The sequence below is a fragment of the Notothenia rossii genome, assembly GCF_949606895.1.
Source record: "Notothenia rossii genome assembly, chromosome: 7".
NCBI classification, from domain to species: domain Eukaryota; kingdom Metazoa; phylum Chordata; class Actinopteri; order Perciformes; family Nototheniidae; genus Notothenia; species Notothenia rossii.
Genome location: NC_136905.1, coordinates 33548217 through 33573868, shown reverse-complemented (window position 1 = coordinate 33573868; position 25652 = coordinate 33548217). Strand labels below are relative to the sequence as shown.

General features: G+C 40.2%; 1 protein-coding gene across 2 annotated transcripts; it reads right to left on the bottom strand.

Moving 5' to 3' along the window:
• Positions 1-25291, bottom strand: cndp1 (carnosine dipeptidase 1). 2 transcript variants are annotated; one of them, XM_079693178.1, is made up of 12 exons: positions 25199-25291; positions 23983-24093; positions 20483-20626; positions 7097-7259; positions 6209-6297; positions 5821-6018; positions 5585-5669; positions 4679-4839; positions 2029-2193; positions 1789-1930; positions 1227-1374; positions 1-583 (listed from the first exon to the last, which is right to left on the bottom strand). In XM_079693178.1, exons 2-12 carry the CDS (start codon positions 24091-24093, stop codon positions 505-507), a joined length of 1485 nt encoding a protein of 494 aa, XP_079549304.1. In that variant the 5' UTR covers positions 25199-25291; the 3' UTR covers positions 1-504. The 2 variants fall into 2 exon arrangements, with proteins under 2 accessions (XP_079549304.1, XP_079549305.1); XM_079693179.1 differs by lacking the exons at positions 20483-20626; positions 23983-24093; positions 25199-25291 and adding an exon at positions 10802-11513.
• Between the last annotated feature and the right edge of the window lie 361 nt (positions 25292-25652).

The window sequence follows — 25652 nt, the reverse complement described above, 5'->3', positions numbered from 1 at the left end:
TTGCATTGTACAGCTTTTACTAAATCATACACACATGTATAGTACAGTCTGATAGATAGATAGATAGATAGATAGATGGATATATAGATGGATAGATAGATAGATAGAAAGACAGATAGATAGATAGACAGATAGATAGACAGACCGATCGATCGATAGACAGACAGATAAGATAGATCGATAGATAGACAAACAGATAGATCGATAGATAGATAGACAGATAGATAGATAGATCAATAGATAGATAGACAGATAGACAGACAGACAGACAGACAGACAGACAGACAGACAGACAGACAGACAGACAGACAGACAGACAGACAGACAGACAGACAGACAGATAGATAGATAGATAGATGGAGATAAATAAGAGTTTGGCAACACACAGACAAACGCATGATAGAAATATAAAGGGTGCGTTGGCACATAAACCCAGGCTTGTGTCAGGGAGGTGGATTCATGGTTAGCTGGAATGTATTGGGAGGCTTTTAATTCAATGAAGCATCACACACTGGTCTTCTGAATCTGGGATACTTCATTCAAGTAGGAGATGAATAACTTGGTTCCTTCAATGTAGTTGTACCTGAGAGAAGAAAGGAAGGAAATGGTTAAACACCCTAATTGTTTCAGCTGTAAATCAGACAGTTGGAAAGGAAATCGATTACATGTTTAACCACATTCAAGTTCCATTTAGATCAGGTTCTACAAACATCCACCACTATCTAGAGCAGCACCCTAATAACACTTTAGAGACAGATAGATAGATAGATAGATAGATAGATAGATAGGTAGATAGGTAGATAGACATATATATAGATAGACAGATAGATAGATAGACAGATAGATACAGATAGATGGATAGACAGATAGATAGATAGATAGATAGATAGATAGATAGATAGATAGATAGATAGATAGATAGATAGACAGACAGACAGATGAAAGCATTTCAGCCCTCTTTTGTGATCTTTTGTTGTATTTGTATTGACATTAGATTCATGTTATCCCTATGAATGTGTTGAACATATCCTGGAATATAATATAAGGTTAAAGGATTATGTAAGAGATGATAAGACTGCGTGAGCCCTGTGTTATACTCCTGCCTATTGCCTTCTAAATAGATCCCTGCAGCTGGTGTTGCACAGTAATGCTCCAATAGACTGATTTAGAGCTTGCTGTGAATGAGTTGGAAATAAAAAGATTGTGGTAAACCAATTAAGTCAAACCTGCTCATTTTCTCATTCTGGGAGTGCATCCCATCATCGAAGCCTCCGATGGGCATCATGATGATGCTTTTCCCCAAAACGTCCTGGAACGTCCTGGCGATGGGGATGGTCCCCCCTTCTCGTATCAGGTCAGCATCCATGTCAAAAACTGGAGAAGATGTATATTTTATATCACAGTGTTATTTATAAGGTATCAACAATAAAGGTAATCCAAAATGAATAAAAGACAAGCCAAAAGCAATAACACCCTATTGGTTTTGTTAGCTAATTTGATACATTCAGTGTTTGGATATCATTTCTTTTTCTCCTCTGCTTAAGAAACTTTCAACCCTTAAGTCCTCTCTACTCCTTGCAGGGCTAAGATGCTTTCTGAATTACTTATCCTTACAATGATCTAGTTTTATTTGTAAGGGGAAAGTCTTACAAATAACAAAGACAAATATTTGAGTTCATAGAATATATATCTGGTCAGAAATCTTGGGTCTGTAAAGAATCCCATTTAGAGGATTCTGGTGCAGTGTGAGGTGTGAATGTCAGGTGGTCGTGGGGGGGTGTTCAGTACCTCTCTTGATAGCAATCTTCCCCGCCTCATAGAGAGGATGCTGAGTGTCAGCCAGCCAGGGCTTGGCCCCGATCACCATGGTGACCTTCAGCTTATTGAGACTCTTCCTCTTGGCAAACACTGAGTGAAGGTAGTCTGTTACCTAAAGTATCCAATCAACAAGATAACAGCAGAGATATTTTATGAAAATAAATTATACGTTTTCTCTCAAAAAAGACATCATTAGACATCAGAGCATACCTGTTTTTTCACCATAGCAGGGTCCATGTCTGGGACTTGTCTGATGGAGAACTTAGCAGTAACTTTAGCCGGGATGACAGTCTTTGTGCCAGGGTCCGAGAAGGCCCCCTCTATGCCGTGGATGGTGACAGTGGGGTAGCGCCACCTGTGTGCCAGCAGGTCAACCTGCAGGAGACATACCATGATAATCCCTTTTCTTGTTGTGTCCAGCTTGCTTTTAGGATTTTATAACAACATTCAGAATCAGAATACCTTGATTTGACCCATAGAGGGGAAATGTACATTTGTTACAGCAGAAAAGAGCCAAAGACAGCTTAATATTAACTAATAAGCATGCATAAAAAAAAAATATATTAAACATACAAAAAAAGAAAATAACACAATTTACAAAATACACATCCTGTAATAGTGCATAATTATAGCTATGCAGGCTTGGGGATTAACGGATTACATGTAACGTTATCAGGATACAGAAAAAAAACTGTATTTCATTAGTTACATAAAGAATAGGAATAGTAATTGTAAGTAATAGTAAAACACAAGGTGTATTTGTAACAGAATACATTTTGAAAGTAACCTGCTGTTTTCAGCTTTACATTGCTAGCTGCTAGCCGCTGGCCCAGCTACACTGAACAAAAATATAAATGCAACACTTTTGATTTTGCTCCCAATTTTCATGAGATGAACTCAAAGATCTAAAACATTTTCTATATACACAAAATAACCATTTCTCTCAAATATTGTTCACAAATCTGAAAAAAATCTGTGATAGTGAGCACTTCGCCTTTGCCAAGATAATCCATCCCACCTCACAGGTGTGGCATATCAAGATGCTGATTAGACAGCATGATTATTGCACAGGTGTGCCTTAGGCTGGCCACAATAAAAGGCCACTCTGAAACGTGCAGTTTTGCTTTATTGGGGGGGTCTGGGGGGGTTCCGAAAACCAGTCAGGTTTAACCCTAACCCCTACCCCAGGGGTGGGGAACCTTTTTCCTCTCAAGGGCCATTTCAATTTTTTAAACATCCTCCGAGGGCCGTACAAATTATTGACCTCTGCTTAAAAATACTAAAATCACAGCCCATTCATTTCGCCTTTCTTTCATGTCGTGCAAAGAAAACGCAAACTCTTAATCCAGATATTTTACCATGACTCGTGCATGCATTCACGTGAACGGTTGTGGCATGACCACCAAAACAGAAAGTATATTGGACACAAGATATGTGCAAATGTATTTCGTTTCCTATCCATGTTGACGTGATTTAAGCTGGGGGGGGGGACCTAACCTCCTCTAGGGGGGTCCTCACCTTCCCGGGAAGATTTTTTTTTAAATGTTGAAGTTAAAAGCATCAATCTGGTGCACTTTGAGAGCAACATTAAGAGATCTATTGATACATCTCTCAACATCCATATGAAACAGAACTGGAAGCAGATGTATTTTTCTTTATGGATATTTTACAAATCACTCCCCTTTCAAACTGTATTCTTGTTTATTAATAACAACTTTTATTTACTGTCATATAGTATTTTATACCTGTTCACTTTATTCTCTTGTTTTTTAGCACTATAATGATCATATAAAGATGTGCCTTTACCTCACTGGTTAGAGAAAAAGCTTCTTATATTCGTTAGCATAGCTAGCTAACCAGATGCTAATAACAACAAAGTTATTGACTGTATGATCAGTATGACAGATGAACAGATCGCCACTGGGCTTACAAATAAAGACACAGCCACGCAGAAACTGCGGCATGTGTACGGCTCCTTATGGGTACTGCAATTTTTGGAAGTGCCGAAGCGACGTTCTGGTGCTCCCCTGCCATGCTCCCCTGTCAGACGAGACATATACCACATGATGACACCTTAGGCTCGTGTTGTGTTCAAGGACCCTGACCTTGGCCGGGAAAAACAGGCACTCGCCTGTTTAATTTTTTTGCGGTCTAGATTTCTTATTTTTTTTAATTTTTTGCGTGTGTTTATAAATTACCTCGAGGGCCGTAGCAAATGGTCTCGCGGGCCGTAGACGGCCCGGTGGCCGGAGGTTCCCCACCCCTGCCCTACCCTAACCCTAACCCAACCCAAACCCTAAAACATTTATTAATGTGTCAGTGGGTGACATGTTAGGGTTAGGGTTGGGTTAAACCTTACTGGTTAAACCCTAAAACATTTTTTAATGTGTCAGGGGGTGACATGTTAGGGTTAGGGTTAAACCTGACTGGTTTTCGGACCCCCCCAATAAAGCAAAACTGCACGTTTCAGAGTGGCTTTTTATTGTGGCCAGCCTAAGGCACACCTGTGCAATAATCATGCTGTCTAATCAGCATCTTGATATGCCACACCTGTGAGGTGGGATGGATTATCTCGGCAAAGGAGAAGTGCTCACTCTCACAGATCTTTTCAGATTTGTGAACAATATTTGAGATAAATGGTTATTTTGTGTATATAGAAAATGTTTTAGATCTTTGAGTTCATCTCATGAAAAATGGGAGCAAAAACAAAAGGATTGCATTTATATTTTTATTCAGTGTATGTCCGTGTTATGAGCTGTGGAGCCAATCAGACCCAGACACATTCATAGATATGCTCTAAATGTCAAATTAGGCCCTTTAAAGTAGTATAATTTAACAATGTTCAAGATTGAGCTCTTACCTTATTGCTGTACATGAGCTGGCTGACACCGATCTTGTTCTTGTAGTCCTCAACGTCAAACTGGATGTCCTGATACATTTTCCATTCCTCATCAGAAAGGGGAGCCACAGCCTCCCTGATCCCAGGAATCAGGATCTTTCCACTGGGACTGATCAGTGTGTCTGAAACCAGGAATTACAAAATACATTTGTTGTGGTTTTAAATAATCTCACACTGTATGAAGCTTAGAGAAGGGAGCTGGGATGGATTTCCTATAACATCTCCTAAACTACACACTACTGACACACAACAATTGAACATATTTCTGAAAAATGTATTTGATCTTCTAATAATGTAATGTTACATAGTGAATAAGGGGCTAAGTGCTGATAATACTTGTGTTGAATATTGTGTTTTATAAAACTCTGACGAGGGAATTTGATTGGACATGAGGCAATGTGAGTGCTGTACAACTTCATTAGGACTTTTAATGATACGCATCACTTTGCTGTACAGACGTTCTAATAAACCCTTGTTGCAAAGCCTTAGGTTTTAACATAACACAAGTTAGGAATTACTCTCAAAAGAGGAAGAAGTAAAGAAGCCTGAATAATAGAGCAAACCTCCAGGGGCTCTCATTGGTGCCATTGTGCCAGATTTTATTGATTTAAAAATTAAAGTTAAAATCAACCAGCCTCTGAATTGCGAATAGCTATTAGCATTATATTAGCGCAGGATGCTATCAATTAGCATTAAGGATATATACAGGTTAACTGAAAAGCAATAGTATTCATACACCTCTTCTTAGTCTCTAGAGTTTGGGGACCTGGCATATTGCTAAGGCCCTACTGATGCAGGTAAGTGTCTTATCCTCCTGTGAGCGAATTCATGAATAAGTGAATGAATAGATCAATGTGTAACACTTACCAAGAATGCCAATGAGGTCAGTCATTGGTTCAATCACAGTGCCTCCATAAACACCCGAATGTAAGTCCTGTTTAGGTCCTTCAACCTGCACACATGAAAGAGCTCAGTGACACTCAGGTTTAGAGTGTGCGTATGATTGGAGAATTAGAATCAACGTTTTTTAAAAACAATAAATTGTCGTTTAACAATTATATGTTTGAGTTTGTCTTTGTGTTTTGAGTTTATGCATAAAAAACCTCAGCAAAGAAGTAGCAGTTCCCCCTGGTGCCGTAGGTGAGGGCGGGCCGCCGGCTGAGCCAGCCGCAGTCTGAGATGATGATGTAATCCACGTCAGAGAAGAAGGTGTCTCTCTGAGCCAGGATCATGGCGTCCAGGCCGTTAGACCCCGTCTCCTCCATACCCTCGATGACAAACTTCACATTCACTGGCAGCTCCTGGTGGACAGAAAGGAGGACGGTGTTTTACTCGAGTCAAAGAGTCTGCTCACAGAAGGATTTCAAGAAAGAGATATCTCTTAGTTATTTGTCCTTTAAGGTCACATTGCCTCTGCAGCGCCCACATTAGATTATTTTAACTGAAGCATTCAAAACAACCTACTATAACAGTGTTTGCAGACTGTCTCACCATATTGAGGGCCTGATAAGCCCCCACTGCATGGATCCAGGCTAACACTGGGGCCTTGTTGTCTGATGCTCCTCTTCCATAAAGATGACCTGAAAGGGAAAAGAGTCACTATATTATATACTGTGGTGACCACCTATTAATACACTGGGACATAATTCATACATGGAACTACAGTTGGGGCTATTGTTCCCACACGGACATGTTATGTGTTTACTATATACAGTATGTTGTGTGCCCTCCTGACTTCACTCTCTTCTTCCCGGACTGCAACTGGACAACAGCTCTTAAATAAAGTACCTTTTTGCACCTTCCTTGCACCGCCTCTGACTCCCTATCTCTCGGCACTACAATACATCGATTAATATATTCGATCAGTCACTTGGATTATTCTGGACATTGTGACGCTTTCCAGTTTATACATTTTTAACACCGGTACAAAAAGTCCTTATTAGTCTCTAAATAACTACGTCAGTCAAACCCTCATTTGTACTGATCCTCACTGAGCTATCAGGTTTAGTTATTATGATTGTGATATGAAATAAAAACTGAAAAGAAAGTTAAGATCTACTTTAATTTCCCCTTAACTGGTGTTAAGTTTGGCACATTATTATTATTATTTAATCTTCTCAGTATTACGTATATGTGTCAGCTTGTTTCAGTTCGTAATTGATCTATATTATAGGCTGTGTCTACACTGAATACAAATATTCAGACGCAATGCACTGCCATTCCATCAGGATGAATATTTGAGATAGTTTTGAGCATTGTTTTATACTAGCCTAATCTGAAGTGTTTCGTAACTTTGTAAACTTTGAAGACCTATTGGATTCAAAAGGAAGTTTGCTATCACTGCATTAATTGGGGACAAAACGGCTTAAAGGCTGTTACCGTTGATGTCAGTCAGGTTGTAGGGATCCGTTGCCCAGCCGTCCTCTAGCTTGGCTGGCTGGACGTCCACATGACCATACACACACACTGTGTGTTTGTTTACGTCAGAGCCAAACTGGGCAGTCACCACTTTAGGCAGCAGCAGCGTCTGTCCGTCAAGAAGCTGCACACAGGAGGGAGAGTTACTGATAGTCCCTCATCTTGTTCTCTCTTCTCGGGAGCTTTGCTTCTACACGTTGCAACAGTAACGTCTACCACCTCACCAGTACTGATATACACACAATGCACAATGTCAACCTGTTTATACATTTATTAACCCTCCTGTTGTCTTCGGGTCAAATCTGACCGATTTACTACTTTCATCAATCATAACTTTTTTGTTTTACATTCGATTGCATTAAGGCTTTTCATTTCATTTCAAGCCTTTGTTTAATCAGATGAATCCCATTGAGATCATTGATCTCTTTTTCAAGGCAGACGTGCTCAAGTAGTTCCACATGAAACATAGAAACATAGACAGAACAACAAGGACATCAGTACAGCATCATTTACATAATTATCCACAGAAAAAGGTACCAATAGCTTACGATTGAGTAGCATCCAACCGAGCTTTAAAAACATTTAGTGGCACCAGATTGCTCAGCTTCCATTCCTTTTGCAGACTATTCCAAGACAGAGGAGCTGCGCATCTAAAAGCTGTCTTCCCTAAGACAGTCCTAGCAGTTGGCACATTTAATAAAACCACAGCATTTGATCTCAGGCAGTAGCCAGTTACAATTTTCCGTGAGATCAGGGAGCAGATATAAGATGGAAGTTTCCCTAACATGGCTTTGTATATAAAAATGTACCAGTGAGTGAGCCTCCGTACAGTTAATGAAAGCAAACCAGCCCTTGCATACAGGGTACAGTGATGTGTTAATGCTTTACAATTTGTCATAAATCTCAGTGCACTGTGATACGCAGCATCTAACTTGACCAGGCAATTGGCAGGTGCATTCATATACATCAGATCACCATAGTCCAGCACAGGTAAAAAGGTCACAGTGACTAATCTTTTCCTGGCCTCAAGCGAGAAACAGGACTTGTTCCTGTAGAAGAAACCTAGCCTAACCCTCAGCTTTTTAAGCAGGTTATTTACATGAAGTTTAAAAGTGAGACAATCATCAAGCCAGATACCAAGGTATTTGTAACAGGTAACCACTTCAAGTTTTATTCCTTGCGTAGTTACAATATCTAAAAACAGGCTCTGGTGTCTTTTTAGCTTTAGAAAAGAGCATTACCTTGGTTTTATCAACATTTAAAAGAAGCTTAAGCTCAGAGAGCTTAGTCTGAATAATGTTAAAAACAGCCTGTAATTTAACACCAGCCTCCTTAATGGAGGGACCTGCACAGTACATCACGGTATCATCCGCATAAAAATGTAAAGTGGCTTCATCGACATTTTCACCTAAACTGTTGATGCAGATGGAAAATAAAAGTGGACCTAAAACAGAACCTTGGGGAACACCATTTGCAATGTTCAACCACTCAGAAGACAGCCCATCAAAATGAACACATTGAGACCTTTCAGAGAGGTAGTTCACAAACCACCCCACTGTATGGCTGGACATGCCTATACTGGCTAGCCTCTGCTTTAAGATGCGATGATCAACGGTGTCAAACGCTTTGGACAGGTCAATAAATAGAGCTGCACAACTCTGCTTATTATCTAAAATACTCGCCACATCATTCACCACTTTCATTGTCGCGGTGATGGTGCTATGTTGCTTTCTGAAGCCTGACTGATGTTTAGACAGGATGTCATTTTTACATAAAAACTCCTTTACCTGTTCACTCACTAGGCGTTCGAGCACCTTCGCCAGAACTGACAACTTAGAGATTTGCCTATAGTTATTTAAAATAGTTGCCTCCCCTCCTTTTAGTAAAGGCAGGACATATGCTGACTTCCACAATTTTGGAATTGTGTTTGTGCTGAGGGATAGGTTAAAAAAGAGTAGTAAGAGGTGGAGCAATAAAATCTGCAGCTATCTTTAAAAAGAAAGGTTCTAAGTTGTCCGGGCCAGCCGGTTTCTTAGGATCTAACTTGGTTAAAGATTCACGAACAACATCAACAGTAAAACTAAAAGGGTTTTCCAAAACACGATTTTCAGAGTCACAGACTGTAGTGTTCACAGAAACAGAGTTAGTGACAGAATCAAATAGAGAACCACAGGATACAAAATGCTCATTAAAGCAATTTAGCATAGTAGCCCTGTCCGATATTGAGCCAGATGCTGTGGTAATGCACGGAGGTAGCTCATTACGGATATCACCGGTGGATAACGATTTAATGGCTTTCCAAAATTTTCCAGGATTATTCAGATTCTTTGTGGTTACTGACAGATAGTACTTTGATTTAGCACTTTTGACATGTGAAGTGAAGCTATTTCTTAGCTGCCTAAAACGCAGCCATTCTACCTCTGAGCCTGATTTCCTAGCCTTTGCCCAGGCCTCGTTTCTCTCATGCAGGAGACTGGACAGTTCAGCAGAAAACCATGGATTGTCTCGTCCCTTTATTCTAAATTTACGCAGGGGTGCATGTCTATCAATGATCTCCATAAAACCAAGATAAAAATAAGACCATGCAGTTTCTACATCTGCACACAAATCGATTTTTCCCTAATCAAACCCAAACAGATCATGAACAAAACCCTGCTCCACAAAATGTTTTTTGTCTCTCTTAATGATAATGCGAGGTTTAACCTTTTGGACCTTAGTGTCCCTAATTGTGGCTACAACACAGTGATCACTCAAATCATTTGCAAATACTCCGAGTATACGAGTATTTATAGGGAACATTAGTTAAAATTAGATCAATTAGGGAGGATTTATTAGGGGACTTAGTGTTAGGACGAGTAGGACTGTCAACAATCTGAGTAACATTTAAAGAGATACAAAGGTTTTTAAAATCCTCTGACACTGCAGTTAACCAGTCCCAGTTAAAATCTCCAAGTAGCACTATTTCCTTGTAGTCTAGTTGCGATAACAGTTTTGCTAGTGAAGACAAGGAGTCTTTGACAGCTGAGGGGGGTCTGTAACAACTCACTACCATGACCTGTTGACCCTTTGCCACTTCTATATTTATGGCTAAAAATTCAAATTGCTTAATGATAGATTTGGAAACTACAGTGGTTACACTGAACTTATTTTTAACATAAATGGCAACGCCACCACATTTATTAGGCCGGTCGGTACGATACACATTATAACCATTTAAGGCAATGTCAGAGGCCAACATTGATTTGTTTAGCCATGTTTATGATAAAACAATGACGTCAGCATCAGTCGAGCTTGCCCAAATGCGGACAAAGTCTAGTTTACCTAACAGACTGCGCACATTCAAGTGGATGAAACCCAACCCAGACCTAGCTTTAAAATCAGCAGGAGTAGCGATCTGACTACTACTACTGGGCGGACCAGGGTTTGGTTGCACATTTCCTGATAGCAATAATAACAAGAAAACCAGACATCTTTTCCTTTTAAACGACACACATACATTGTCATCTAATTTAGAAACACCAGCAAAGTCTATGAAAGTGTGATTTGAGCTTAAGAAGCAGTCCTGAAGAACCATCATCGAAGGGAAACAAAAAAGACAAACATATTTTGTCGAGCAGATTGTCTGTGACAAGGCAACCGGTAATTGTTTGAGTATCACATCCGAACCTTTGCAAGGGATGCCCACTGCGGGCGGCAGAACAGACCTGAATCCAGTAGATTTCTCCGAATGACTAGAGATCCTCTCATAGTCCAAAACAGTTAGCAGGCACAGCAGAAGAATCCTGACATGGGCCATTCTCCCAGACCAGCACACAGTATCCGCGATGTTCCTGGGGCAAATCAGCACAGCAGCAAAGGGCAGGCGAAAGCAGCAGCGTGGAAGCGCTCCGGTCCCTCCGCAGTATGCCCAGGGTGAAAAGACTCCTCAACAAGCAGCACACGACACCGCAGCACACGACAGGCGGGAGCAGGCCTCCGCAACAGCAGAACCAGGACAGGTGGAAAGCAGGCCCCAATCGCATTAAATTCTCCTCCGCACAGCAGCACACGCCCGGTGGAAGCAGGCCAAGCCCGAAGCGTGGAGCCACTCCTTCTTTCCGCGACGACTCCGGGGTAAAACCTCCTCAGTAGAACCGTACTCCACAGGTGGAAGCAGGCCTCCGCAGATCGCAGATCGCAGATCGTAGGCCGCAACAGGTGGAGCCGCTCCGTCCCTCCGCGATGACTCCGGGGGAAAACCCCCTCGACACAGCCGTACTCGACAGGTGGGAGTAGGCCTCCACAGACCGCAGATAACTAAAAACTACTAGTTGTTATACAAACTACTGCTTGTATAAGCAGGGATGGCTAAAATGTTTGTGAGCTAGATGCTAACAGATGCCAACAGGTAGTGGGAGCCTGTAAAAATTGTGACAGCCTCACGCGACTTCGGAACGTTACGTCAACGATTTATGATATCCTTCACAGTAGACATTTGAACATATACAATTGATCACCACTTTCATTGAATTTTGGATGATTTAGTCAACTTTGTAACACCCATGGTGTTCCCGGTCAAAAATGACTGACATAAAGAAAAGGAATTAGTAACCATCCGGAACAGATCAAACACCCACATAAACACACACATACTCTAGATCAGGGGTGCCCACACTTTTTTGGCCGGTGAGCTACTTTTGAAATGACCAGCTCACGGAGGTCTACCAACCAAAAATAAAATCCCAAATTGCAAGGGGCTGAATAACACGTTTTATTTATACTTGGGATAACTACAACAACTCTATTTGGGTTCTTGAACAGAAACAAATACATGAATACATAAAACAAAAAGGCATGTTAACCTCTCTCTCTCTCTATTTCTCTATCTCTCTATTTGTCTCTCTCTCTCTCTATTTCTCTATCTCTCTCTCTCTATTTCTCTATCTCTCTCTATTTCTCGCTCTCCTCTCTCTCTCTCTCTCTCTCTCTCTATTTCTCTATCTCACTCTCTCTCTATTTCTCTCTCTCTCCCTCTCTCTCTCTCTCTCTCTCTCCTTCTCTTGCTGACTGTCCCTTCATTTCCCTGTTAAGAAACACATAAAAACAAGCAGTGTAAGAAACCTCTCTCCATGGTCCTGATATAATGCTGCAAAACACAATTCAATATATTTAGGTGGGTCCCTACCATATTCTGATGACTTGCACTGAATGGAGTCCGTCAATGTTGCATAATCAGGACAGTAACTGCTGATGGCTAGTCTCAGACAGGCATCCAAATGTTTATCAGTTAATTGGGAACGGTATTTCGACTTCACTATCTTCATTTGGGAGAAGGCTGACTCGCATAAATAAGTTGAGCCGAAGAGTGAGGTCAGTGAGGTGGCACATTTTCTGACGTTTGGATACTTTTCAACCCTGAATAAGTTCCAAAACTGTCCGGCATGGGCACGCGCCTTTAACTGAATGTCGGCCTGCAGCGACAACATCTCATCCTCCAGCGCAGACGGGTTCAGATGAAACACTGCTCCGATGTTTTGGGCTAGCGAATCAATATCATGGTCTACACTAAACGGATAGCAAATGAATGTGGCGATTGGCTCGAGCAAAGCGAAGTCTCGGAAGCGTTTCTCGAAGTCAGATGTAATGTTATTGACTTGCTCTGTGTAGCGCACACTGTCAAGGAGCGCGCTGTCCTTCCCTTGCTTCTCCAGCTCAGAGGCGATGTTTTTGAAGTTGGCCAAATCTTTGCGCTGGAGCTTTGAACACAGCAGATGCAGTCTTCGTTTGAAGGCATTAACTGAGCTGATCATGTCAACCACAGTTCTGTCTTTCCCTTGTAGCTCCAAGTTCAGCTCATTTAACATGTGTGTAATGTCTGTTAAAAACGCCAGATCTAACAGCCACTCCTCGTCATCTAGACGTGCGTACTCCGCGAGCATGGTGCCATGGAGAAATTCCTTTATCTCCGGTAGAAGCACTCGAAATCTCTGGAGAAAATTGCCCCTGCTCAGCCATCTTACGTCGGTGTGTAGTAAGAGGTCAGTGTGAACACAGTCGGCATCCTCCAGATATGCACGAAACAGCCGTCTTTGAAGAGGTCTTGCCCGAATAGAACAGGGCACTTTAAGTGACACATCCATGACCTCTTTCATGTTCAGTATTTTTGCACAAAGTGCGTGCTGGTGTATGATGCAGTGATAATTCAGAAAGTCAGGGAATGTGTCATCCTGTCTGCATTTTGCGATGAAGCCATTACAACGGCCCACCATCGCAGGCGCACCATCCGTTGTGATGGAACTCAACTTAGACATGAGGAGTTTAGTGTTATCAACAAAGTTTTTAAATGTCTGAAAAATGTCCTCGCCCCGAGTGTGTTCCTTCATTGGCAGAATTGGCAGCAATTCCTCTTTCGCCGTCATGTCTGAACACCATCCGGATAAAAACGCACAATTGCGCTGTATCGCTCACGTCAGTGGACTCGTCTAGTTGGAGTGAGAAACACTCGCAGTCTTCTATGTCCTTCCTGAGTTGCTGGGTCAAATCCTTAGCCATGACTTCACAGCGACGTGTGACTGTGCTCCGTGATAATTGGACGGCCTTGATAGCGTTTACTATTTCTGTTTTGTTTGTGTAATCCCGAAACAAGGCGTCTGCTGCTTCTACGAAGGCTTCTTTCACCATCTCTCCATCTTGAAAGGATTTTTTGTGTTTGATTATAGCGTGACTCACTCGTAGAGATGCTTCAGTGGCTGCCTTTGCGGTGGATGTCGGCTTTAAGAAAAGTGACTGCTGTCCAGCTAATTTTGATTTAAGTTCCCTCACCTTTCTCTTTCTTAACTCGCTACTCGGAGGGAAGTCGCTGTCATATGCCTTGTGAACACTGAAGGAATATTTGAAGTATTAAAGTAACGTGGTATGGCAGGAAAGTTCAATCTGGTATATTCCTTTTAATGTCACCTTATATATATTCATGTGTGTTAAATTAGAAGGGACAAAGTATCTTTTCCCTCCCCCAATATATTGAGGTGAAGTCCTTGTGTTTAGAGAAGAGATGTGAGCAGGGGACATCCTTATTTGGAGATAGTCCCAGGACGCTGGAATGTTTCCCTCGTAAAAGAAGGGTGTGCGTTACACAATCTTGTAGCAGATGTGTGTGTGTTTTCATTGCAGTAAATATAAGTGCTACATGATTACTGTTCAACTATACCTCTGTTCTTATTCTTTCATGTGTGGGTACTAAATGGCTACAAACATTGTGGAGAAATTAGCTTAAACATCTTTTATTACTCTATATGAAATGGAAGCAGTTTTTTATGACAGGGACGAGAGAGTTGGGGGAGGGGACACATTCCGAAGAGTTTCAGCATGTCAATTATCAGGGGAATCGACTTGTTTTCAATAGATATGTGTGGTTGGTTACTTTGTATTAATAATAACAGTATGTGTAAAGGAAGCTGGAAATATACAATGTGAAACCTTTTATTTGAAGTAAAGATGTGAACAATAGCTCAAACAAATGGAAGGGCCATAGGACAAATGAGTGTGTTCTCTGTATTAGGCCGGTGTGAAGTTTGACTATTTGAAAAGCATCTCTAATACTGCTTAAGAGCATAGGTAATGTGTTCCTCGTTATTATTGATATGAAAGTAATTAACATGTATTACGTATATTTAGCCAACTATAACAACTATATCTTAAAACATACTTTTAACTTGTGTGTGGTAACCTGAAGGGGGGAAGATGGACTCAGGGACAAAGGGCCATAAAGGAGATGTGTGTGTGCTGGCTACAAGATGTGAAATAAGATAAGGAAACTTGTTGTTGAGAGCCGGTTCGTACCAGACACCAAAAGGTGTCTGGTCTTCGTCAAACTGAAAGAGACTTTTTGTTTCCGGGTTTCTTCTGCTGTGTCGCACTGATTGGGTGCGACAGGCCATGTGTTGGTCTCTGCCAATAAGATGACCTCGGGGGGAAAGCCCGCACACACCCCCTCCTGTGTTTTTAGTATGAAACACTGTGTTTTCCAGGGGTTCGACCTCTTTTTCTTCAGGCTGACCAGGAGGGTAGGACAGGAGAGGGAGCAGGAAGTACTTCCTTTGTCTTTGTATTTGTATTTGTATTTGTGTTGTTACTCTTTATCATTAAAGCAAGATTATTGTTTAACTTGTATTCTGGTGTTTCTTAATCCCTTCCTTTTCACGAATTTACCCAGCTTATCAAACGACACGCGGAGACGAGGTTGGTTTTCAACATCCTCCAAATCTCCAACAACACTCCGATAATGCCTCTCCACGTTAGCTTTCTTTGGCAGAGCGACACTTGCTTTACAAATAAGGCAAATAACCTTTGAATGTGACATCACAAAAAAATATTCTTCCTCCCATTCTGGATGGAAGTGGTATGTTTTTAGCTTTTTCCTCGGTCCCGCACTCATTTTGTTGTTTTTATCTTGTTTATCTCTTTAACTTAATTTGAGTTTTCCCGGCACTTGACTGATTTTGTATCGCTTTGCATTCTGGGTTAACAGACTGGAAAGTTATAGGTCGCTTTTTCTGTCAATCAAGTAAACTCCTGAATTAAGTGGCAGGGAGGCCAAGGGAGGAGGGATCAAAACCTGTTTTGTCTATTTTAACGGAGTTGGATTTTTGTTTTTATGAATGACTCGCGATCTACCAGCATTGCCCCTGCGGTCGACTGGTCGACCGCGGTCGACGTACTGGGCACCTCTGCTCTAGATGTATTCCCCCCTCCTTATGTGCCCAATCCCCCCATGTGAATCACACCTGGCACACACACACACACACACACACACACAGAACAATTTGACACATTTCCCGCTCGTATGTGCCCATCCCCCCGCATGGATCACACCTGGCACACGCAATGCATGTTCAGTGTCTATCCTTTGTATATTTACTGCAGTTGTTCATGTATACCAGTCTGATACAATATTTACAGTTTGAAAGGGTGTTAAATGAAATTCGGTGATGATTAATGTGTTTTGTGTCAATGTAATAGCAGTTAAAACAGGACCGGTCAAATTTGACTGCGAACATCAAAGTAAGGTAGGGTGACCAGAAGTCCCCGTTTGTATTGGCCTGTCCCCGGTTGAAACTGTCCCCGGAAATGTCCCCGCTTTTTAATATCCGTTTTTTAATATCCGTTAAATACACATAGCAACGTGAAATAAAACGTTTCATGTCAGGAAACACTGGGTAAACAGACAGTGGTCGAGCCAGCCCTCACTTCAGAAAACACAGTCAAGCCAGCCCGCACATTGTATTGCAGTGTGCGAATAAAATAGATAGAGGCCTGTAAAAACTTCCTTCAAAATAAAAGCATTTACTCGGTCAATAACAACTGTACCTAAAAAACACACCAAACATATTCATATATAGGCTACTGGAGCTTAAATTAAGAAATATGTACTATATAATGTGATCAATAATAATTTAAAACAAACTACGTATAACTACCACATTATAACTGAGTGAATGTCAAATGTAAGTATCAGTGATACAAATTAGTCGCTTTTCGGCGCCTCCCGCTTTTTTAACGCTGCTTTGGGTGACTTGTGTAATTCGTGGAGAACCGAAGAGTTTTCGTTTTGGGGGGGGGGGGAGGGGTTCCGTCCGTTAGTCCGTCCGAATGACGGACAACTTCTCACTTCAAAAAAGAAGAAGAAATCTAGATCGCAAAATAATTAAACAAGCGAGTGCCTGTTTTTCCTGGCCAAGGACAGGTTCCTTGAACACAACACGAGCGTAACGTGTCTTCACGTGGTTATGTCTCGTCTGAAAGGAGTGTAGACTAGACTAGAGTGCTTACGGAGAGCACCGGAACGCCGCTCCAGCCCTTCAAATATTGCAGTACCCATAAGGAGCCGTACACATACCGCAGTGTTTGCGTGGCTTTGTCTTTAGTTGTAAGCACAGTGGCGATCTGTTGTTATTAGCATCTGGTTAGCTAGCTATGCTAAAATAACCTCAGCTCAGTGAGGTTAAGGCACAACTTGATATGATCATTATAATTATTAATGAGACATTAGAGACTAAATGAAAAACAGGTATAAAATACTATATGACAGTAACAAAAAAGTTGTTAAAAAATAACAAGAATAGAGTTTAAAAGGGGAATGATTTGTAAAATATCCAAAAAGAAAAATCTGCTTACAGTTCTGTTTCAAATGGGTGTTTAAAGATGTACCCATAGATCTCCTCATGTTGCTCTCAAAGTGCACCAGATTGATGCTTTTAACTTCAATATTTAAAAAAAAAAAATCTTGCCCCCAGACCCCCCTAGAGGAGGTTAGGTCCCCCCCACTTAAATCATGTTCACATGGATACTAAATACATTTGCACACATCTTGTGTCCATATCTTTCTGTTTTGGTGGTCATGCCACACAGTGTGATTTTAGTTTTTTTAAGCAGAGGTTGAGTTCAATAATTTGTACGGCCCTCGGAGGATGTTGTAAAAATTGAAAGGAAAAAGGTTCCCCACCCCTGCTGTAAATAATAACTTAACATCTCTGTCTCCTATTGATCTGAGTATAGCGATAGTATAAAGTATAAAGTATAAAGAATAGCCAGTTAATTGAAGCATTATAGCACAGGCCTTTGTCAGATGGTATATTACGCTGTTTTTTTCCTGCTTCGAATAGTTCTCTCTTTTTTCACCATACCTGTGTTTGCATCACTGAAGTATACACCAGGGCTTCTCAAACTCTGGACCAAGGTCCGGATCCGGACCGAACTGCAAATCAATCCGGACCGAACCCTGTGTCCCATTATTAAAAAATAAATAAATAAATAATAATAATTTCTGAATCTGATGAAAATTAAAGTGGACCTATCATGCTATATTGGAAAAATATATTTTAGGGCCATACCTATACAAAACATGTCTATAAAGTTTTGTGCTTAAAATACCAAACAGATCACCCATTGTAGCCATGCCTCATACTGCTCATCATACCCCTCTTTTGCAGCCCTGTTAGAGAAATGCGGATTTTGGGTCCTTAGTTTAAAAAAAAAAAAAAGAGGAGGCGGAGCTAATGCCTGATCAGAATTCTACCGGAGATAAAGTTAAATTCTGCTGTGATAAAACACCATCCTGTTCTAAACCACATGAAAGATTATTTCTGAAACAGTATCTCAAATGCTTTTTCTCTTGCGGGTTTATCACAAGGTGAGTTCCTTTTTTTATTTCCTGCTTTTTAAACACGTGCTCTCCAGTACAGGTTAGCTCTGAGTGTTAGCGAGGCTTGCTAATGTAAACAAAGACGAGATTACGTCCAAAACACGTCAGGCATTGTTTCTGATAGCAACTCTCTTTGCCGATTTGACGTCAGATCGGCATCAAATCTGTATCCGCTCGTTGTACCCCTGTTTTTAAAGGATTTGGGTACAGAGGAAAAGAGAGAGGGTTTTATTTTCTGAGTTCCCCGACGCACAGGGGACACATATTTTATGTATAAAAGACATCACAAAGTGCATTGCCTGACGCGTTGTGAGAATGAACGTGCATATATATTTACTTGTGTGCGCGAGCGTTACACGCATTGCAGACCGCAAGTTAACCGCAAGTTTACCTTGACAGTCTAATGCCATTTTTGCCGAGGTTCAAGGCATTGGCTACAGACAAAAAGTGCCATTTCTCCCACTAGTTCAAGCCATCATACTGTATGTATGTATTGAATGTGTGTGTGTATACAGGGGCGCTGTTTACCGACAGGCAAGTGCTTGGACCAGAAGGGGGCACCCAAATAAGGTAGATTAATCCAATCCAAATGTATTTATATAGCACTTTAAAACCTCCAGACCAAAGTGCTGTACAGAGAGATACATAAAATATAAAACCACACAGCTCAGCTCACAAAACATTCAATAAATAAATCAATTTAAAATAAAATATACAAACACAAAACAAACCAGAATAAACGTAACAATTTCAAAATGTAATTTTCTTTAAAAAAAAAAAGAACATAAAAAAAGGTTAAGAAGGTCCACAGCAACGACAACATGAAACACCCTTTAATTTACTGCAACGATATGTCGGGAAACCCCCTCAAGGGGGCCCCAGGCATTGCGCGACAAAACTGCTTCTTAATTTCAGTTTCGTTGCTCCGCTCCGGGGGTGGGGGGGGACTTTACTGGCATTGATCCGGACCATTGACCTTGTATAAGATTCACAAGTGCACCTTTAACAAAAAAGTTTGAGTACCCCTGGTATACACATTTCCACTGGGTGACTAATTTCAATTGATGTTGACACCATCTCACAACATTCCTAAAATAACATTACTTTCTGAAGCACAATTTAAAATGTATGCTGTTTAAAATCTCAAATTAAATGTATTGTCCATCTATATTTTGATTATTATTTATTTAGTGGAAACCGTCCATAATCAAAGAGTCATTCGAAGTCAATCAAATACTTATTTCACTTCAGGGTGATAGCAGGAGACCCCATCTAGTCAATCAGAGAAAATCAGGACAATCTGATGAAGAATTTCAAAATAAAATACTTTTGAAATCTCATATACAGTATGGGCTATCGTCCTTCTGTTTTTATACAAAAATAAATAAAAAAACTGTCAAATTATCCAAGACTTATTTCACTCCAGGGTGATAGCAGGACACCCCATCTAGTCACTCTAGTCAGAGAGAATCTGGACAATCTGATGTACAGTTTCAAAATAAAAGACCTTTGAAGTCTCATATATGAGCTATCTTCCCTCTGTTTGTATCCAACAGTTCAAATGTTCGGATTACATTAAACCAGAATTGTCCCCCTTTTTTCTTTAACAGTGAAGAAAATTGGATATGTTAATGATATATTGACCGCAAAACTCAAAATGTTCCAGGTTTTAATTTTGAAAATCTGGTCACCTTAAAGTAAGGGGGGGAACACGAAGACAATAGGAGGGTTGAATATCAAAGACATTTCAATGATCTGCAGAGTGTGTCATGTATAATCAAGGGATAATGTGCAGCGAGCAGGTCATGAATGAGAAAATACGTTTTCTTGTTCTTTCTCTCTTTTTTCTCTTTACTGGGGACTGTTTAGCCCTCATGAATGAAAAGTTTTGTGGTCTTCACAAATATAAAAATGAATATTCAAAAAGTATTCCAAGTATGGGATGTTTTTTCCTGTCATGTGTCTCAGTCAGTAATCAGGAGGTGGATTTAGTCCACTGCCTTTCGGACCCAGCAGATCATTTGACTCTGACTCAACTCTGTATGAAATACTGAATATCTTTTAGCCAATTAGGATGATTATTATATGCTATATGCTCTTATGTCTCAGTATCACAGCATTTATTAAAATAAACTTCTAGGGCCCAAGAGAGAAGGCCTGTCACTGACCTCTTGTTCCCCGATATCAACCGGTTCCACTGTCCCTCCCATCAGACTCAGCTTCTGAGCCACAACGTCCATCATGCGATGCAGGTCTTTCCTCCTCATCACGTTGCTGGAGTCGCTTTCAATTGCAACCCAGTCCCGCAGAGTCTAAAACACAAACATACAGACACACACATTCAGAACATGAGCAAAGATGATCAGATTCTGTTCCTGTTTCTTTTTATTTCTTTTGACTTAGGCCCAATCCCAAACCACTCCCTCGACCCTACCCCTCCGTGACGGAGTGAACTCCGTCTGTATCCACACTCGCAGTTCAACGAGGCTCCCTCCTGTCAGGAAGGAGTAAATACAGCGGCAAGCTTTGGGACGGACTCCCCTCTCTCCGGCAGAAACAGGAAATATGGTTTCAAATCAGCATCTCTTTGACAAAAAATGTAAATTAATAACTCAAATAAAACTCCAAACATATTTCACTCTTTTAGTTTTAAACCTGATGTTTATAAGCCTCTTAGTTTTTGCAACAGTCTGTAAATATACACAACTTTATAATAAAATGCACACATTTACCTTTTTCTAGACTAAACACAGGTATGATCCTAAGTTAAAACATATGAGGTTATCATGAGGTTGTTAACATCGCAGTTTATCAGTGGATGTTTGCTGGAACTATTGTAAACAGCGTGTTTCCTGACGGACACACACAGCGTGACTCTGGTCAGGTAGAGACCTGGGTTGCGTTCCAATAGTCCATTTAGCTTAGGAACCTTCCTAATCATGTGAAGTGACCCGGAAGTACGTCAGTGGCAGCCATGTTAAGTGCCGTTCCAATTCTCCAAATGAAAGGAAAGGAGGTTTCAAACTTCCTTTATAACCTGCTTTAGCTTAGGAACCACTGGACCTCCCTTACCGAAAGGAGAGGATAAAATTCTGCCCCACAATGCCTTGCAGCCGCAAAATTTGCCGTCATACAACAGTCGGCCGTTCACGGAAACAAACGATTATGACGGAGAAGTTATATCATGAAAGTTACGGTGCTTATTAAGCATTTTAAAACGTATGTGGTAACTTGCCGAAGAGCTTTGTTTTGAACGTTCATCAGTATTATAATCAAAAAGAGAAATATGAACGTTAGTTTTTACTGAAATGATCAAATAAAGTCAACATTTCACTGAGCTGTGTGGGGTTTGTTCAAGTTTTGAAAGATGTTTGAATGGTGATGTACACAGTGATAGATGTTAAGGACTAACGTTTATAATAAATACATTTATATTTATTTTAAGATATTTTCATACAATCATACGTATTGGGATCATTTGTATTAATGTGGACCGGAGGGAGAGGGTGACGAGCATACATTTCACTTTCCTTTTTTATTTAAATTACAACTTTGGTCATGACGAATATGTTTCTCTGTTGTCCACGTTCATAAAGCATAAAACAACAGCATCAGAGCACGGTGCAGAGTCTCTAGATGAGTCCCTCGTTCTTATTAAACATCCATGTAGTCCGTTGTATAGAACACTGTAGTTTCCATACTGTAGTTTCACCACAGCAGCAGACGCACACAATCACGTCCGCTGGCGCATCATAAACACGTCAGATAATGAAAGTGCATTCGGATTCTCTAAAGTAGGCCTACTGCAGTCTCTTCTCCTAAGTCCTTTTGAATTCTCCTATCCACTATCCCTTAACCCCGTGACGTTTCACTCAGAGGTCAAGGAATAGGAGATAGGGCTAGAATTTAGGAGCTGATTTTTGGATTATCGGAACGCAACCCCAGTCCTAGAGACCGGTCTCAAGCATACAGTAGGGTCTCAAGTCAGCACCGCTGCAGACTCGCTGTTTGAGGGCTTGATAGCCCACTCCCCCTCCACACCGCTCCACACTCGTTGGTTTGGAACAGCCCTCAATATGGCGGACCCTCCGCGTGAACGCGCAAACGGAGGGGTAGGGGGCGGTTTGGGAATGGGCCTAAGTAAGGAAAACACTGAAAAAGTTCTCACTTAGAGAATAGTTATTGTAACTACAGGAGCTGGATGAATATAGGTACCTGAGTTTTATTCTGTTTTCTGTTGTTTTTTATTTGAGAAGTTTACCGAAATGACTGATGACAGCATTGAATCATATGCCGTCTTGTAATTGTTATCAATTAAGTGTTATTTTAAGGTAAATGTCTGACCAAAACATGAATAATTATCTTTAAAAAAAGAAATGATAACCGGGTTGTTCCTAACATTCGGTGCCATTTAGGTCCCCACCACATTATATCATATATTTTGTATTTAAAAAGGTCTAATGCTTATTTTTTAAAGGCTTGGTTTTAAATGTTTATACCCTCTACCATAAAACAACAATGTTATTTAACCAGGATATTAAAAATTCTAAATAATTACTCTGATTTTAGCACAAGTAGACCAAATTGCTGTGTCCCCAATCATGTTTGCTCAACTTCTGTAACAGATATACAAAAATAAATCAAAGAAATACAAACAAATTCTACATTTTTGTGAGTGTTGTATGACCCTTTTGCTAATATTCCTCACCAAATTGAAATTGTTGTTATTAATTCATTTGTATTGAAAATAAAGTGTGTGTCCCCTGTTTGAATGTCCCCCCTGTTACTCTGATTTGAATCCCCCTGGACACGCCCCTTTACGATTCTACTATTTGTATGACTAAAGAAGAAGGATACATTTTGAGTGGGAAATAATCTTCAAGAAGCAGAGTGAATGCGTTCTTCCTTCAACGTTTTTCTAATGTTTTAAAGAACTTAACTATTGCGGTAAAGCATAAAATGTCCACCCTGTTATGCTCATTTTTAGTGGAACTGATACATTTTTTTACATTTAGAAAATATGGTGAATATATCTATCAAATATATGTTTCTGTTGTCACCAAGTGCTAGCTTGATTATCATCACACATGTAGCAATAGCCAAGTTTAGCCTAAAATGTCCACCCTGTTACCGGCCACCCTGTTACTATTTTTCACAGTAACAGGGTGCACACACAGTAACTGGGGATGGTAAAAAATCATAATTTTTAAGCATAATATCCTGAGCTTGACCAAAATATTTTTCTTATACTTTAACAAGCCATCATTCAGATTAAATTTTAAAAAAAACATGGACATTTTTTTTTCTTCTTTTGAATACCCTAGCTGAAATGGCACCGAATGCTAGGAATGACCCAACCACGTTATTCTTTTTAAACCTACATTTACCTAGATTTCTTGAGTTCAATTCAAAAAGCTACAGTTACAGTAAAGCTACAATGAACTCATAGTTTAGTCTGTTTTTGATATAGCCCAATACCACAGATCACATATTTGCCTGAAGTGGCTTGGCTTTACCCCCAACCATAAAACAAAATCTCCATCAGGAAAAAGCTCAGCAAGAGTGACCCTCTCATGACGGATGCTATAGCAAAACTACAGCCCTAACCCTAACCCTAATCAGAATTGAGTCTTTCGGTATTACTCAAAGAAGGAGAATGATACTGTACCTCCACATATTCTTCCTGATGGCTGTCTATGAACTGAGCGAGCTCTGTATACTGGAAGGCCTGGACAGTGGAGACGACCAGCAGTAAGGAAAGAACAGCGGGGAGATTCATCTGTTGGACAATCAGAAAAGACATTATTGATACTGCAGAGGACTGTCTTATAGATCTTGACTTTGTTTGAATATAACTGCACAAACAGAATACTGCCAATATTGTCCCCACCATATTTTAAAAGTATAACTAATACATTTTCTGAAAAATAGCGTGCACAAAGAAATGTAATAAACAAGAAGAGTGATTTTGTGTCAAGATGTACAATTTGTACATGTTAGTAAACTTTTAATAGAAAATAGAAATACGAACAATGCACTGCGCAGCAGCAGGGCACAGGCACTACAATTTAAATAACAGGTAAACAAAAAGAATTCATAAATAAAAAAGGCCTATCACAGCAGAGGAAGAAGGTAATGTTTTCAAATGCCTTTCTTCTAAAACCTAAAGATATTTAGTTTAGAGAGATAAATTACTGTTATAAGATAAGATATACTTTATTAATCACAAATCGGTCAATGTTTTTGTTGCATCAGCATGTAAAATAAGTATCGCAGATAATTAGAAATAAAAAAGAATAGAAAATAAACAATTATACAATAAACATCTCAAATTAGAAGATAAAGCAGAACTAAAAGAATGAAAATGTAGAAGTTGACTATAGAAATATGTAAATTATCTGATGAATAAAACACTATTGACAGGCTAAATAACAGCTAAAATCATATCAAATTGGGATATTATTTACATTTAGTGTGCAAGAATGACATATTAAATTAAAGTTAAATATAAAATGTACAGTGAGAAGTTAGAAGTCCAGATAAAAAAGAGAAACTATGGAGCATTGAGTTCTCGGCCAGCCAGTAGTATTGCTGTATCTGTCCTTGTAACTAAATGTCTTTAAGTTATGAAGAAATGTAGGGATATTTAGTCAACAACAAAAAATCAATCATTGCAGTTAAACGTTTGACATTTTTCTCTGTGTGACCACAGGCTCAAGTGTCACATTTGGGATATTTATTCTTTTTTTTTTTAAATCAAGCATTAGTAAAAAAACAGGTCTTTATAAATACCTTGTTTCCCAAAAACACACATCAAAACAACGACTTACAGTACATTGTAACACACTATGGTGAATATTTTCAGAGTGAGTCTTCTGTCTTACCTTGTCTCTGCTGGTGTGTGTATGTGTGTGTGTTTGTGTGTGTGTGTGTGTGTGTGAGTGTGTGTGTGTGTGTGTGACAGTCTCTCAGGCAGACGGACTGTGGCCCCTTTTTGTTGCCTGAACATTTATATACCCTCCTTCATACCACGCTCCCACTGAGCCTGGGGGTCACAGTAAAAAATGTCCTGACACAGCGCCAAGACAGCTGACAAATTAATTGTATTTGCTGACAGGCGCAAGAATCAAATATTGATCCTGCTCAAAGAATGCCCAGGGTTCAACAGGAACAAAGGCAGCGAGCTCCTGCTGCTAAAGCAGCTTTTCATGTTTCCTTATTAAGCAGGTGTCCCATTGTGCTGGGCCTCAGGTTAACCCACTTGTAAGCATTCCTAGTTGACAAGCAGCTCCATTAGATTCAAACCCCTAAAAAGGTTTGACTGAACATGTTTAATCC

Excerpts from the sequence above, each read along its gene's own strand:
- cndp1 (XM_079693178.1), bottom strand. The coding sequence starts at position 24,093 with ATGAATCTCCCCGCTGTTCTTTCCTTACTGCTGGTCGTCTCCACTGTC. Across the intron at positions 5,670-5,820 it reads ACTGCTACTTCTTTGCTGAG|GTTGAAGGACCTAAACAGGA; the intron begins GTTTTTTATGCA and ends TCATGTGTGCAG. Across the intron at positions 2,194-4,678 it reads AGCTCATGTACAGCAATAAG|GTTGACCTGCTGGCACACAG; the intron begins GTAAGAGCTCAA and ends TGTCTCCTGCAG.